General features: G+C 40.4%; 1 protein-coding gene across 12 annotated transcripts in view; it reads right to left on the bottom strand.

Annotated features, from left to right (window-relative positions):
* The window catches only part of mcf2l2 (MCF.2 cell line derived transforming sequence-like 2), a 78,785-nt gene that overhangs the window by 47,450 nt on the left and 14,259 nt on the right, over positions 1–17,076 (bottom strand). For 10 of the 12 annotated variants that reach the window (XM_017717831.2, XM_037545160.1, XM_037545162.1 and 7 more), the window contains one exon: positions 4,626–4,709. In XM_017717831.2, coding sequence (XP_017573320.1) covers positions 4,626–4,709 — 84 coding nt within the window. Of the gene's footprint in view, positions 1–2,148; positions 3,541–4,625; positions 4,710–13,737; positions 13,980–17,076 lie in introns of those variants that run through there. The other 2 variants (XM_017717832.2, XM_037545164.1) reach the window with 2 other exon arrangements.

The following is a 17,076-nucleotide window of genomic DNA, read 5'->3' as shown; positions in this document are numbered from 1 at the left end:
CCCAGGCTTCCAACATAATGTTATGAATAAAAAGAAACCTTTTAATACCAGCTAAACACGTTCACACCTGTCTGTATCCTGCCTTCCACCCGTTGACAACTGGGATAGGCTCCAGCTCCCCCCGTGACCCAGAAGGAGAAGAAGATGTGTGTGTGTGTGTGTGTGTGTGTGTGTGTGTGTGTGTGTGTGTGTGTGTGTGTGTGTGTGTGTGTGTGTGTGTGTTTGTGTGTGTGTGTAAACACTTTCACTAATAACTGTTTTAAATTCTCAACAGATGTCAAAAAGGAAAGAGTCTTCAGATACTTTTTGTGCAAGAGGAAAAAAGGCTTCTTTATTTCAGCATCAGGTGGCTCAGGGTCTCGAGAGACCCAACTGCATAAATACAGTGTTCCAAACAACAGTGTACCATTTATCTGGGGTAATTTGATAACCCCCACGTTACTTCTCAAATTTTGATATTAGCTCATTCTCAAATATGTGCATCTGTTTGTCCATTAATTTGGTCATCGCATGATGAGCTCACTCCTAAAAACTGGTTTCACCCAGTTTTTACCAGCCTGCTTTACCTTTCAAGTCCAACTTACCCCCTCTTCACTGGGTCAGTAGGTACACAGACCTCTGTGTGAACCCAGGGGCTTTCTAGTGTCTAGAATCTCCTAATCAAACAGACTAAGACTTACCCTTTGTGAGAGAATTAATATTCTCTGTTAGTCAACACTACCTATTTGGTTATTGATTACAATATATAATCTATTTGATTACTGATTACGTATCTCACACTTGCTGAAACCAATGAATGCACAATACCTATGGATCATACATCTGATTTATTTCTCAACCAATCAAAACACTTTTCCTTATCAATATGCAGATAAACCAAATGGGTCCACAGCCTTGAATGCCACACCCCTCCCTTTCTAAGTGATTATAAGCTGTACAGATCTCTTTCTTTAGCAACATTTGTCTCATTTTAAGGAAGTTTTTAAAGGGAAGCAACTTTGTTTTGGGCCTTACTCTAAAGTACCTGCTACATTTTTGTTCTGTATCGACCTTCAAATTCCATAACATAACCATAAGCTTGGTTGGAGAATGGTAGCTGTAAAAGTGTTATAAACGAAAGATTGTGTGTTTGTGTCTAATTAGTCCTGTGTCATTCTTTGTGCCATAATTTTTTTCAATCTTTCTCTCTCCACATGTACAGGTTCACCACACCGAATTAATTTCCACTGCTTTTCCAAATTTATCCTGATAAAATCACAACTAGTATTATTACCAGTATGACATTTCCAATTATACAGAATCTCCCAAATTCTCTCAAGATAACAGATGACAGACATAGAATGGGCAGGGATTTCACATAATCAGTCCTGTTCTCAGTACAACACTGCCTCTAAATAGCGAGTGCTGAATGGCTAACTTTTCTACAAGGATGTGATAGACCAAAAACAGGACCTTTGTCTACTAAATTTAAATGTCTGACAGCCCAAACACAGGATTCTATTCAATGTTGTCACCATAGTGAGATAATTTGACATAAAGCTTAGAAGCAGACTAACTACTAAATTACATCCTTCCACCGAGGTCAGAACAGAGTGTTTGAAGCTGATTTGAACAGTCCTGCAGTGCATTCTTCCCATCATCAGTCATCTGTTTCATCAGAACCACCATTAGCAAAATAGAGCCTGAAACTGACTCATTTAGCATGATTAAAAAAAAACTGAAGCAAGACAGGAAATGCACATATGATGAAATTAAGAGGCGTGAAGCTACATCAAGAGGTTTACTCTTTGAAGTTAGGAGATACAAGTTAAATGAATTTAAAAGCCTCTGGAGTTATCCCCGCCCCATCCTCCATAACTGTGCATAACATCTGTAGCTGCACAGAGCCACATATCACAGCTCCATGGCAGGACTTGGCAACGCTGTACAGGCCCCAGGTGGTGCAACACAAGCAGGAAAGAATGGAAAACTCCCTGTAGATGAGCAAAGCTGGGAGTTTCACCCAGTTACGTCAACTGCTATCTCTGATGTAACAGATGTAGCTTAGTCACATGCTAACTGACTAAATGACAGCCAAAACATAGACCAACCTATGAAAATACAGTACAATGTTCTAAATGATTAGAAATTATTTCCATTTCACCTTACCTGTTTGGGAGCTGTCTAACTTCATTAGGCCTTCATTTTACAGGCTCAGCACCATGAGGGGGCATGAGGGGTGACAGAATACTTTAATACTGATTATACAAGTATATGTGTATGTGCCAGTTGTTTACCACATACTTTTGCATGGTATTTTGTCGATCATACTGACTCCGATTGGTGACTTTTATTCTTAGAAATTAGTTTTCTAAGGCACTGGCTAAGACGGTGGCAACTACATCTTGCTGTTACTCATGTGACAAAGCCTTTGTTTTTGTATTAAACATCTTAGCTCACTAAAATGTGACAGAAAACATGTTAAAGATGAACAACAGGACAGGCAATTTGTTATGTTGCAATCTATTTCCACAGAAACAGTAGTTTGTTCAAGATACTCATTTATTTTTTTCCATTTTGTCTTATTCACTCCCTCACAGCTTCAGGTTTCCTGTCCACAGACATTAAGCTTTTAACACGAAGGGTTGCTGTCTTAGTTGCACTCTTAACCAACAGCTTCATTTGACTTCTTCATTAGGCATATTTGCTACAATGTCTGTCATTACTGTCTGCCTCTGTGCAACTGATCAAGATCTTTCTTGTCACGCTCACCCTCTTTGCTAACAATCTCTGAACAGGTTTAACCACACTAACATTTCCTTTCTGATTGTTCCTGAGTGAATTAGTATCTTAGCATTATTTTAGACACCAGCAAATGCACTACTGCATCAAATTAAGACGTCAAGACTTCATTGTTTCAGGAGCTGGAAACATACCATTCGGAGTATAAATGCAGCAGGGAAGGTAACACCCAGATGCAGCTTCAGGAAATGGCAGAGCTGAAATCTAATAATATTGTGGGTGTGATTGAGTAAGCTCTCAGTCTACAGGTTCAGTAGGAAGTGATAAGAACACATTAACACTGATCAGTGCTCAGTCTGATATCTGCTCAAAATCTTCTCAGCACACAGATCAGGCCAAAAGACAGCCAGAAACCCAAGCTAGATACTAGGCTTTCCTTTCTGAAAATGACCACTGGTGAACAAAACTACTTGTTCTACTAATTCTGTGTTCAATTAATGTATTTATGTTTAAATCTGCTTTATCAGAAAAAGAGTGGCATTCCATACGTCACATGTTTAACAGAGAGTTGTACCATATCGATTTCCTGAAGATCATGGGAAGCAGGAAAATTAATTTTCTCATTCTTTTTTTTTTGGTCATTTTCAGTGATATTGTGAAATTGACTGACAAGGATTCATTCAAAGGATTTCCTTATTATTGAACTTCTAGCCTATATAGGGCAATTATCTAATATTTCCATTTTTGAATATTCTGTGGAATATCATCAATCGAACATTCTACAAGCTACAAACTTAAAACACGTGTTTCCTTCTGAAGATAAAATTGAAAATAATTTGTATTATTCTTATTAGTACATATTTATATTGATTTTTATTATTTATTGGTAGTTTGCTTTTTGTGTGATGGCTCAAATCTACCATTTTTTTTCTTTTTATGTGTGCTTTGTAAGGCATAGCTATATAAGATTTTTTGTTAAAACTGAAAAAATAGCATTATTTAGTGTGGAGAAAAAGAACACTAAGATATGGTGTGCATGTGCTACTGTGAACTGCCCTGTAAAGCCTGAAATAATAACATAAAAGAGTTTTTCATATCACATCATACATCTTTACGTAGTAACAATATGCATAATTGTTACTGATTTAAGCCATTGTTAGAAAAATACAACTCATATTATCATTTCATCATATTGTTCCTTTTCCTACCAGCATTTTCAATGGTTAATTGTATATTATCTTATATTCAGAATAAAATAATGATAATATTTTTTTATTTTTTACAAGGGCTAAATGGCACCCCAATTACCCTTAATGGCACACATCTATAAATAATTTACAGGGTCACTTAATTTCTGTGACTTCAACTCACAAACCAGCTAGAACTGGCTTAGCTCAAGCTATTTCCACTTCAGGAAACCTCAGGAACATTTTTATGTAACTTCCTGAACTTCTGTCCTTGGATTTAGCATTCTTTTGTTATCCTACAAACTAATAATAAATCCCCATGCCACTTGGCTTAACTTAACAGTGGAAATACATGGAAACTGTATTAAAGGTCTCCTCAGCATCAGCTGAGTGGAAAAAAGGTCAGAAGTTCTTATTGTTAGAAATTGTTAGAAATAAATAAATAAATACATACAAATAAATAAACACTGTTACAGAGGTACAAATAAGTGCACTTAGCCAAGCCATTCAGTAAGCAGACATGTACTTCTGAATATGTACACTGACCGTCCTTGGAAGGATTTCCCTCAACACGCCTCCATGTGGATATTCACAACAAACCTGCTAGCAGTCTGGTGTATGTCATGCCATATATATTAAATCAGTGGAATCTTCCTAAATACAGCCCACAGCAGTTCCACTGCCAAAAGCTGAGAATTTGGAGAAGGAGTCTCTTACCTGACAGCAGGGCAAACTGCCTATGAAGCTGTTCAATGATGTCCACGGCCAGCAGAGGCCTTATCTCTTGTTGCATAATCTCATCTGTGGATGACAGGGAAAACAAAATGGGTAAGAGCTAGGAAAACTTCAGAAACACTAACGTTAAACAGCCTTCACTCCCAACACCAGTCTTTGTGCTATAAAACATGTCATTTTAGGACCAGTCACCTACAACCAATCCAGTGCTATGGTGTGCTACATTTGGCCTGTTAACTAAACACCACAGGACAGGTTTGATTTCAGCTTACTGTTCTTCTCCATTTGCTCTCTCAAACATTTTTGTAATCTAAATGTGTTTCAACAGAGCACCAATTTTCAGAATCAAGCCTGTACAATGGAGGCACTATTTGGGTCTGTAGCCTGCTTGCTAAGCTAACGTTAAGATTAACACCACAGGTTTCACTTCGCCTTTCTGCTTTCTGGACCTGAATGTGACACCTCTGTCAGCTAAACGTGTCCTGTGGTGGGCAGAGCTGTTATCATGCTTGCAAAGCTAACCAGCTGCTGTAACTACAAACTACATTTGCAACTCTTCAACAAATGATTTCATATTTATTGAATGACTGCTTGAAAATTCACAGTTTTTTCATTAGGTAATTATGTAAAGTGAACTACTTTGTTTTAGTTTTAATATAATGCTAGACAAGATGGCAAAAGGTTATAGGTGTCCTCTCAGTCCAGGCTGGTTTAGAATAGGTGAAAAATTCTAGTTAACTTTTCTACCTGCTTTGCTCGCTTTTGGCTGATCTGAAGATCACAGATTACAGCAAAATAAAACAAAACAGATTAGATAGAGAGTAGAAATAAAAGTGTTCAATGTTCATTGAAAAACTGCTTTTGGTGGTGGAACTGCTGTGGGCTGTTGTTATGATCAGAGAACAATGTATAAGTACAAAATAACATCCCTTTGGGTTTAGCATCATTATTTTATTAATGGCACAAGTCTGCTTTACAGTTTTGATATAGAATTTTTAAGTCAGTTTTCCACCTATGGCACACACATGTTTAAGGACCTGTATTTAGACAAGGGACAAAGATATTGGTGTTATCTTTTCTTTAGGACATAGAGTATGTGCTTTTGAATAGTCAGCCTAAACGAACACATTCTGAATTTTATTTTGTGAAATATAAGGGATAGACAGACACTTTAAGCATAAATTTGCACATTTTCTGGTTTTGTCAAGCATCCAAATATTAAATAATATAACCTATAATAACTGTGCAGTGAAATATTTTTATACAATCTTATATATTATGCCATCCATTTCACAAACTAGATATATCAAAGTTACATAAAAACATATCTGTGCTTTGTTTTACCTTATGTAGGGGTATCTGAAAAACCTGTTTTCCAGCTAAAAGGTGCAAGGTGCAAGGTAATCTGTTACTGGGCTAGTAACGTTAACTGAGCTACCACACGATTATCCTTTACTTTAGATTGATTGCTCCCTTAGTGTTAAATGGAAGATTTGTGTGATCTACTCTAGATTCTGTGGGGGTTATTTTTGTACAGTACAGTAATAATGTCATTATTTTAACTAGCCAGGCAGAGATTGTTAAAAAGCTACCTGCAGTGGAATATGCCAAAACTAAGTGAAATAAGTAGGAGTAACTGAAATAAATCAAATATTGCATGAATCCTCTCCTTTACACATGCCAGTAGCTGAGTTAGCCAACTGAGGTAAATCTGCTGGTGGCAGAGAGAACTAATATACTGTATATGAGCTCTGCCTTCAACTCAGTCATCCCCATGCACTTGTTAAAAAAACTTGGCACATTAGACATCGACACCCCACTGTGCAACTGGTTACTAAACATCCTTGCAGACAGACCTGAAACAGTACAAGCTGAAATAAACACCTCTAAACCCTTCATCATAAAGATGGTTTCCCAGCGCTGTGCGCTGCGCCCTCTGTTGTTCACCCTGATGACTCATGACTGTTGTGCCAAGTACAGCTTGAACCGCATTATCAAGCTTACAGACAATACAACAGTGGTCAGCCTCATCAGCAACGACAACGACTCAGAGAGTAAATGAACCAGCTCAAAGTCTGGTGTGACAATAACAACCTGTCAATGAATGCCAACATAACCAGGTAAATTATTGTCGAGTTCAGAAGAAAACACATGGTACATACTTCACTTACAATTTTTGTTAACACTGTAGAGTCAATGAGAAGCACCCAAGTTTTTGGGAATGCACATCATGGACGACCTGACATGGACAACACACACCACCTCCCTTGTCAAAAAGGCACAGAAGTGTCTTCCCTTTCTATAATGAGCCGACCAAAAATGGTCAGACACCCCATTCACCCATTCAAGTACACTGTTCAGCCTTCTGTCCTCAAACTGGCCTATCAGGACTGTTAAACTCCCAAACATACACATACTGTCTGAACACATTTATCAGAACTCATGTTTCCTTTTTGTGTGCTATAATTTTAATGTTCTCAGTACTTTAGCACTTTATCACTATCCACTAGTGTCAAGTTTACACTTTCTGTTACATCCATTTTTCTCCATCCATCCATTTTCTAAGCTGCTTCTCCGTCAGGGTCGGGGGGGTGCTGGAGCCTATGCCAGCAGTCTTCGGGCAGAAGGCAGGATACACCCTGGACAGGCCACCAGTCCATCGCAGGGCAGACACAGATAGTCACTCACACCTAGGGGCAATTTAGCACGTCCAATTGGCCTGACTGCATGTCTTTGGACTGTGGGAGGAAACCAGAGAACCCAGAGGAAAACCGCACAGACACAGGGAGAACATGCAAACTCCACACAGAGAGGACCCTGGTCACCCGGGCAGGGAATCAAACCCAGGCCCTCCTCGCTGTGAGGCGACAGCGCTACCCACCGTGCCACCGAGCCACCCACTTTCTGTTACATTGTGCAATAATACTAAGATAAGCGTATAGTAGGTTTTTTAAAATATTTTCTCCTATGCATATGTTTTATGTCTGCCTATGCTTTTTAGTCTGTCTACAAAAATTTGCCTTTATGTTGTATTTAGGTTATATTTGCATATCAGAGCTGGAGAAATGCAATCTCGTTCACTCCTTATTGCAGTCTGAATGACAAAGATCGCTTTGACTTTGACATGGCCTTCAAGTGACTTCAACCTTCAGACCTACTTAATGGAAGAGGAGAAACTCATTGTTTAGGAGTTTGTGTAAGTTTTATCATTATGTAGATGTTTGGAATGACAAGACTGAAAAACTGCATTAAAACAGCAATTTCAGTGTAAAAAAGCATGTGCGCTGTACGTTAATATTTGCAGCATGTGAACACAGAATAAACCCTGTCAATGGCAAGATGATCCCATAATGCAGTGCGACAGGACATACATTGTCAAGGTTTTAAAAAGGTGGATAGTGCCCAGCACTACTTGCTGTCATTCTTACTTACTGGTGTAATTCACCAGAACATGCAGTTGCTGACATTGTACATTTCCATGAATAGTACAATCAGCAGTCTGTGGTAAACAAAATATATGATGCAGGGAAAAAATAAAAATGTGCGATGGAACTGTGTCCTTTCAGAAAGACCCCATTCTGAGAAGAGTTTCCATTCTGGGTTTGCCCCTTGCAACAGTGACTTTCAGACATGAATACAGCTCCTGGTTTGTTTCCATATGTAATGGATTCACCCCTTCAAACAAGCCATTCATTCATCCAGTTGTTCTTATAAAATACATGCTTTAAGGCTCTTTTTACTTTTCACTGTACTGCCTAGGGTCACTTCAAAGCACAGTGAAGACTTAAAACAAAACCTTATTCAGGTTCTGGTACAAAGGACTGCCTTAAGAGGCACTACTTTCATTACATACTGTCCAATCAGGAAACTTGCTACATTTACATTTATGGCATTTGGCTGACGCTCTCATCCAGAGCAACTTGCAACTGGATCATTTTACATAGGGAGGCCAAGGCGGTGTTAGGAGTCTTGCCCAAGGACTCTTATTGGTATAGTGTAGGGCGTTTGCCCAGGTGGGGATTGAAGCCCAGTCTACAGTGTAGAAGGCAGAGGTGCTAACCACTACACTATCCCAACCCCTTGCTACAAAAGTATACATTTACGGCATTCGGCTGACGCTCTTTTTGAACGACTTACAATTTGATCATTTTGCACAGGTAGGCGAAGGTAGTGTTAGGAGTCTTGCCCAAGGACTCTTATTGGTAGAGTGTAGGGTGCTTACCCAAGCAGGGGATTGAACCCTAATCTACAGCATAGAAGGCAGATGGGTTACCCACTACACTACACCAACTACCATTACAGGTTACCTATATCACATTTGGGTGTGCTATATCAGATCTACAATGTGTTTGTAAGCATACGGCACTGTGAAAAAGTCTTAGCCACTAAAGCAAATGAAAAGAATTTCTTGTTTTCAGAAAAAAACAGTAGTTACAAAAACAATGGGTCATTTCTCCTCAGTGCAAGGCAGATGCACAAGACCAGGGTTGGAGACTACTGCCTTAAGAGAATACACCAGATTGTTCTAAAACTAATCTCGATGTGTCTGTAACTACAGATTACTACAAATGATACTGTTGGCACATTTCCTTATACTTAGTAAAACGGACACGACTCAAAACTCAATTATAATAATAGCAAATGGGCACTATCATAGGTGTTTCAAGTTGATATGATTTATTAAGCCTACAGTATGTTATAAGCTATATATCATAGGTTATAAATTCATAAATTTGTCTTAAGAGCTGATCTCTGCAATGCTGTACAGACTCCTTAGTGCACCAAAGAGGGGCCACAGATAATTTAACTGAATATATTATCTTTTATCCTTTAAGCATCAGACATTATCCAAGGGGTTTCGGCTAACAAATGAATTCTGTTAAGTACAGTAATGAAACTTTCCAAAGCACGGTTTCATTTTCGCACACATGCATACACACACACAAACACACACATAAATCCCCAAGAGGCATGTTCCAAAGGAAAGACAATGTGCGTCAAGGAGCATGTGAATTGTAGATGTTGTCTCAGAGCCCTGAGGTCGCAGCCATTGACATGCGAGTGAGTTACAATAGACAGCGGAGGCTTGAGGGGAAGGTCACAGTGACAGACCCGCTCTCGCTGAGACAACACACACCTTCCTCCCCGCTGAGACACTTTAGAATGCCGGCCCAGGCCAGAAAAGTACAGTTTTCAAAGAGGCTACGTGTAGTGGCTGGGTGCGGCCCCTGTGTGTTTTGAGTTATCTTAGATAAATAATAGAGGACAAAAGCAAACACACGTGGGCAGGGCTGTGACGGTATGGGTTTCTTACCGCGGTGCAGCGGTTAACCGCTCAAAAAACAATTAAAAAAATGCACTTTGTAAATTAACCAAAAATGTATTCTTCGTAAAGTAAATGCTGAAGGCAAAATTATGGCCATAATATTGTTAATAATGAGTCGGTAGAATAAGTGCTAGTTGTACAGCCACGGAGCCGCTAAAGTGAATATTCTAGCTTATTTTTCCGTCTTCATGTTTCTTGCCAGACAAACCAACACGTTCACTTTGTCCGGTTTAAAGGAGGATCTAAACGGAGTGACGATGTTGCCTGCCGCGGAGGGAGTGCTCTTTGCGCATACGGTCGTAGATTTTCTGGCAACCTTCCACAGAAGAGGGAATCGAGCTTGATTTTCAAGCCACCACGCAAGCGGGTCCTAGTGCGAATCAAGGACTTCCTCCTGCAAATATCTCGCGAGTTCAGTGTCCGCACGGATTCTCCTGGTGACTGGAGTGAAGGTCTTTTCTTTTCTTTTTCCAAGCAGGTCTGCGAGATTCATTTTTTTTAGGAGCTGGAGCTGGTGCACTTGTTCCTTCTCCTTCTCCAGCCGTCGTATATACGTTTGTGCTGAACGAAAAAGCACATCTCTTACATGGTAGCGCCCATGCAGATGACATGAATACGGTCTCCAGGCTCTTTGTGTGCACTGAGATAGTGAACGGTCAGGCTCATGTATGGGCATCATATTCACGCTAGACCACATATCCGCTGTCGCTGAGAAATGGTCAACGTCTTTCAGGTCTCGTATGATGTCATCCTTCACAGTAAGATACATTGCAGGGATCGCTGTTTGAGAAAAGTACTTTCGGTCGAGAAGTACATACTGTTTATCAAAAGCCTGCAGCATGGCTTTGAACGCCGGCTTCTCAACAGTGCCAAACGGTGTTCTGTCGAATTGTGCTGCTTTGTCGAAAAATGCTACCGTAGCGTTAATCGTCAGCAGACTCTATCGATCTGTGCTACTCCATCGAGAAATGCTACCTTATCGGTTTGCACTTCCAGTTGTGTGTTTCCCATTAAATAGAGCCTAACTCAGTATTATGACGCATTTAATTACAAAATCAAGTACGTGCACTGTATGGACAAGGGAAGCATGGATTTAAATCCATTATAACTTCCTTATTAAATATTTTCCATGTGTAGCATATCTCGATAGACTAATATCATATGTCAAATAGTGCATCCCTTATCGAAAAATGCTTCCAGTACAGACCCATATTTTTTTTACATCACTACTTACTCTGTGTGCACCGTATGGACAAGGGAAGCATGGATATGCAGTTTATTATAACTTCTTTATTATAACTTCTGTATACAAACCATATATGCATATATATATATATATATATATATATATATATATATATATATATATGCTAAATGGTTAGGATTACAAAATGGTTTGGTTACAGAGAACACAAAATGCACGACATTATCAGTTAGTTTTTTACATTCTGCAGAAAAGTGCGATGAGAGCAGGCAGGATGCAAAACATTTATTAAGGAGCCTATATAAATGTTTATAGGTCAGGAAACAATAAAAAAGATAAGAAATTACTCACCTGAACGTATACTCGACAGAAAGGGAGCATAGATTAATGGGCGTGGAAACTTATGACAAGGCTGTGGGTCTGCGCATGCGCAAAAGCGCAAAGTAGCAAATATCGATGCGTACCACAACTCGACAGAACAACGGCACCATTTCTTCAACCAAATAGCGAGTCACACTGTCAGTAAGCGCTCGCCACTGGTTGCTGTCACGCTGGTACTTCTCTCCTCTCGCAAAGGCCGCTGCTGTCGCTGCTGACCCGAGGTTGTACCTCCTCCTGACGCAGGTGTGCTGCTGCCAGGTTCGGCAAACACAGAAGGATGGTTAACTCTAAGATGTGATCTTAGATTGGTCGTATTTCCTCTTGAGACAGATACTTTTTTCTGCCTCATCCAAACTCGCCGGCGATCCCTTGTCATCTGGCTCGAAGCCAAAATGTGCCCAAATTGGTGACACAGTATTTGGCTTGTAAGCTAGATTTGTCGCCATTGTTGATTTGAGTAATGTGGGCTCAACGGTCATCTGCATGGACGCTACCATGTAAGAGATGTGCTTTTTCGTTCAGCACAAAGGAATTAAAATGTAACTGCTTTTATTTTTGTGTAATCACAAGTACCGAAACCTAGAAATAATTAAAAATACTCACACACAAAAAGAACCCCCCCCCCCCCCCCCCGTTTATTTATTTAATGGACTCTCCCTTTCCCTCACATGCACAGCGATCACAACGGAAAAGTGTTGGGTCAGTCAGAACTTAGAGCGGGAAACTATTAATTTTATAAATAAATAAATAAATGACGGTAATAAGCTCAACACCGCGGTAGGCATTACATAACCGCGGTATTGTGGTAATACGGTTATCGTCCCAGCCCTACACGTGGGCCTCCCCAGTCTACAACTGTCAGGAACAAGACATGCATCCTCTTATCAGCATGAGTCAACATGAAAGAGGCTGCAGTCCTTGGAAATGTATTGGGTACATATGTGCATGCATAAGTCTTTAGTGATGCCACCTTGTTAAGACAATATTCAATAACTGCAGCTGTTGCAATTTGAAAATAACATTCTTTCAAACTGCAATTTCGATGTATAAGACTGATTAAATATTCAGCCCTTTAGCTCAGTGAAATTTGTCACCAGAGCAGTTGGGACACATGCATGTCAATGCTGAGCAGAGCAAAATGTATCAGCAATGGGAAATGGAGCTTTCTGTATGTTACTGTGTTTTCTATCATTACATAAAAGAAACACAATACTGCCTTTATTACTCGATGCACTGGAATAGTTTTTTAGGGATGTTAAAAGTGTTCAGTAACAGAGCAGGACATGAAAAATATTGATGCCTTCAAACTTTGCGTTGGTTAAGACTTTTGAGAGTACCTTTGACAGTAAACAAACCGGATTGAATCAAGTCTTAATTCGCACTCAGCCCAGATGACCAAATTAAAGGCATCTTATTTAGGGCATATTATGAGAAAAAACTATTTGTTGCAAAAGACAACTATGTTTGGAGCAGTTCAAAGTAAAAGAGGAAGAGGACAGCCTTGTTATCAGTTGTTAGTAAAGAAATTGGTGTGTGAGGCTTAGGGCAGCTTGTGCATGTGAGTGGTGGGCATGATAAAGGAGTGCCTGGCAGAACAGACACACCACAGTTCACCACAGGCATTACCTCACCTCACACACTCCTATTTGTCTCCAATGTAGATCTGCCACATTCCAGGTCGAGGCAGGAGTCTAACCTACTGCCACTGATGCTGACCTTGATCCACACTCAACTACTGCAACACACTAGTGTAACGTCTTAATGGTATTCTACATACAGGCCAGACAGAATAAAGAACTTGAGTATGTGTGTCTTACTGACAAATGTAATGGTGCACCACATTATGTATCAGATCCAAATTTAGTGACAACATCAGAAAATTACTTACAGACTGTGCAGTTCAGCTCCATGACAACTTGGTCAAACAATACAGTTACACAGTTACAAAACACTGAGGGCACAAGCTGCACACCTCCCACTCAAAACTATAGAACAATCAAGACACTTTGTCCCCGAGGCATCCACTGTGAACAGGCTACTACTTGGATTACTCTATCAATTTCTTCTTGAGTTCCCTTAAGAAATCCATGCCCTTGCTTTCTCACTTGTATGTAGAGAATACAATCAAAACCCCAGACTCCAGCTCAGTTCAGGACATCAATAAATCAGCATTTTTCTCTTACCCATGACCGGTCTAGGACATTTGAGCATGATGACCAGAGTGGAGAGCCCAGAAGCTCAAATCCAGCACAAGAACGTCAAATTCAGTTGGCAGAAAGGCTGACTTCGCCAGACATGAAGTAGTGAGCTTTCCACCATCTTCACCCCTGTCTTTCTCTCTCTTTGCTCAGGCTTGCTGTGAGAGCCGGCAGCTGTGCCGGAGCGCTGGCAGCAGACACATATTTGTGGGAAGCGTCTGAGAGGCTTTGGTCACTTTTTCCAGCTTCGGCGTGTTTTTTCTCTAGCAGCAGTCTATGCTTACAAGGCAGAGTCTCTCTGGGGGCTGCTACGGCTGGCCTATCAGCAGTTTAGGAGGGGAAAAGCGGGCAGTGCACCAGCCCCTGCCTCACACTGAAAGAGATGGAGGTGGAGGAGTTTCAAAACAACAGCAGAACTTCAGCATGTGTAGGACACTGGAAAGGGGGGACGATGGAAAGATGCCTGCTTTCAAGCAGTTAGAAAGTTAAAGGGCAAGTTCTCCTGGACTTGACTGAGTTCCAAATCACAGTCATGTGCTGCATGCACCTACACCTTTCACACCCCCCACCCCCCCTACCACCCCACCACAATCCCCCCTCCCACAGGGACACTGTCTCTGGTGTATGTGCTCCTGCAGCTGCCTGGGAGAAAAAGTCTATTTATGATCCTGGAGGAAGTATTTCCCGAAACACCGGTGGCTTGGGCTGAGGCATTGTGAGCGGCTTTCCTTCCCGTGTACACTGGCTTACAAAACAGCAAGATTCAACAGAACGTTGAATCGCTCATCATGTCAGACAAGCGCACTACATTGACAGAACCACACAATACACAGAAAGCCCAGCACAATGATGGATAGGCTTGTCCCATAATGGGACCTAACATACAATTTGATGTCATTTTTTTCATTGTTGTGGTTGGTTGCATTTGTCGCATAATCTTTCTCTCTTACACACCCACACACAATTAAGGCAGACAATTCACAGGGCTAGAGAGAAATAAGTGTGACCTGCTCCATCTGGGCTGATTGGGTAATTAGACAGCTGTATATTAATACACCAGACCAACAGGCAGCAGTCAGACAGGAGATACAGATAGCCCAAATGACATCACGCTTCCATCTTTCTCTGCTTCAGCCTTCAACCCAGCATAGCAGGACTGAAAGATTTTGGGATAGCTCCAAATTGTGATTTTTTCAGAAGAATACTGCAATTGTAATTTAGCCTGCAATTTATATACATTTCTATGAATTAAACTGTAGGTCTGTAGAGTGAAAGTCACTATAGTATTAAGCATCTGCCAAGTATAGCTATGTATTACTAGTACATGAAAAGAACGAACTGTAATGATGTACTGGTTGGTACCAGTGCTTATACAACCTCAACCATACTAATCTTATTACAGACAATGTATGCTTGCATTGCCCCATTTAAAATGAACACTTTCAGGGCCAGGTCTTGTTTATAGGTAGCATATCCACTTTTCCTGGCTTGATGCATGAATGCTGGCATCTTACAATATCACACTGTAGGGTTAGTAGCTGTTGTAATGTACACAGAAAAGAGTTTGACTTTTTCTGATCGGAATAGACGTCTGAAGTTGTGTCTTTCTGAAGTTAGTGTCATGCCCATGTCAAGAACTCAGGGTTTAAGAGGGCCTTCTCTATGGGAAAACAGATGGTGTCTCCAAAAAGCCGATACATTTTATATATGTTAACCCTGTTGAGTGTCATTTATAGAGTTTCAAGCAAGCTAACACTGTTCCACACTGAACTGACATCTAAGAACCTCACCAAAATACCCCATGCAAATAGCAAGCTTTGCCAAATGTGGCAGTTGCTTTGACAGCAGTAGCCTACACTTTGTTCTCTTATTTAAGCACTAGAACACAGAGGGAGTGTGTTATCGCAAAATAACATGTCAAAGTTGTTGCTTAGCAGTGGGGTCTCAGCGGACTGATACAGTGTTTGTGAAAAACCTGTGATGTTATGGTGAAATATCAGCACAGTTAGAACACTTCTCAACCAATCAGCTTGCGTGGCCAGAACTAACTGTTGTATAAAGTGAAGTTTAATAGTAGATTCACTTTCATGTAAAATCCTTCAATACGCAGGAGTGTTGACTTGCTTGTAGAATGTATTTAGCGTTAGTCACATAATGTCTGTTAAATAACTTCATAATTCAGAGATTCCTAAGGGGCATTTAAGGGGAAAATATACATAGGACAAAACATATTGTGTTTGGAACATTTGTTAACCACAAGACAGCAATGTTTATTACTATGGGAAGTTAGACATGGAGTTCCTTATATGACCATGATGCCAAACATAGATTGATGCATGTCTATTAAACTTTTCTAAAATTTCATTGTTCATAATGTAGGCAAGGATCATAGGATTATGTCCTGTGACATAAAAAAAATCACAATCTTTCAACTCACCATTTCAATATGAAAGCAATTAGGACAATCATCCAACCCTATAGCATAGACCCCTGACCAAACAATGCATGCTTATGTCTGGCTGTTATGTAACGTCCAGTCAGGACAGCACACAGGAAGGAGACGCTCATGTCAGCGGTCAGTAAAGTGGCCTACGCGCCACAGCTCACAGCAAACTCTTACACTAATTTCAACACTAATTTCATTTATGTGCTCTCATGCTGACACTTACCGTGAGAAGTTTGCTTCCCAGAGGAGAACACAGCCACAAAAAATAGCTAATGGGCAGGAGTAGCTTGCTAATGAGAAGCCCTGGAGGAGGAGACCCAAACAATGCGCTCCCTCAGCATCTGCCGAGGCACATCACTGCTTAAGAGCACCCACCAACATGTGACTGGGACCAAAAAACAAAGCACATGGCTAGGCAGGCCTGATTGTCTCATGATGCCTCTCTTTCAAGACCTGTGTAGGGAGCCATTTCCTTTCTTTTCCCCTGATAACTCTCTTTCTACAGCACCAACCTCACCATTTTACAAGCAACCACAAAACTGCTCCTGTATGAGCATCCAGCTACTTCAAACATTAGGTATATATAAGTATACATACATATGCATACACAAGAGGTATGGATTTCACAACACAGTAACACATCCAGTTCCGAGACGGACACCAGATGCTGTTGCGTAATATATCATAAATAGATACTACCTGGAACATGATCACAGACCACAAAGGGTTTGAAGCGCTTGAATCAGCTCAGTAAAACATGAACTCCATATCTCCATGTTTTTATATTTTCCAGCAATTTCTGCAAACTGTTTTGGACGTGTCCACAGTGCTGACCTCAAGACCCATGCACAAAAATAACATAAAATAGCATTATATAT

The sequence above is a fragment of the Pygocentrus nattereri genome, chromosome 15, assembly GCF_015220715.1.
Source record: "Pygocentrus nattereri isolate fPygNat1 chromosome 15, fPygNat1.pri, whole genome shotgun sequence".
NCBI classification, from domain to species: domain Eukaryota; kingdom Metazoa; phylum Chordata; class Actinopteri; order Characiformes; family Serrasalmidae; genus Pygocentrus; species Pygocentrus nattereri.
Note: the sequence above shows the minus strand (reverse complement) of the source record. Positions and strands in the feature narration are given on the sequence as shown.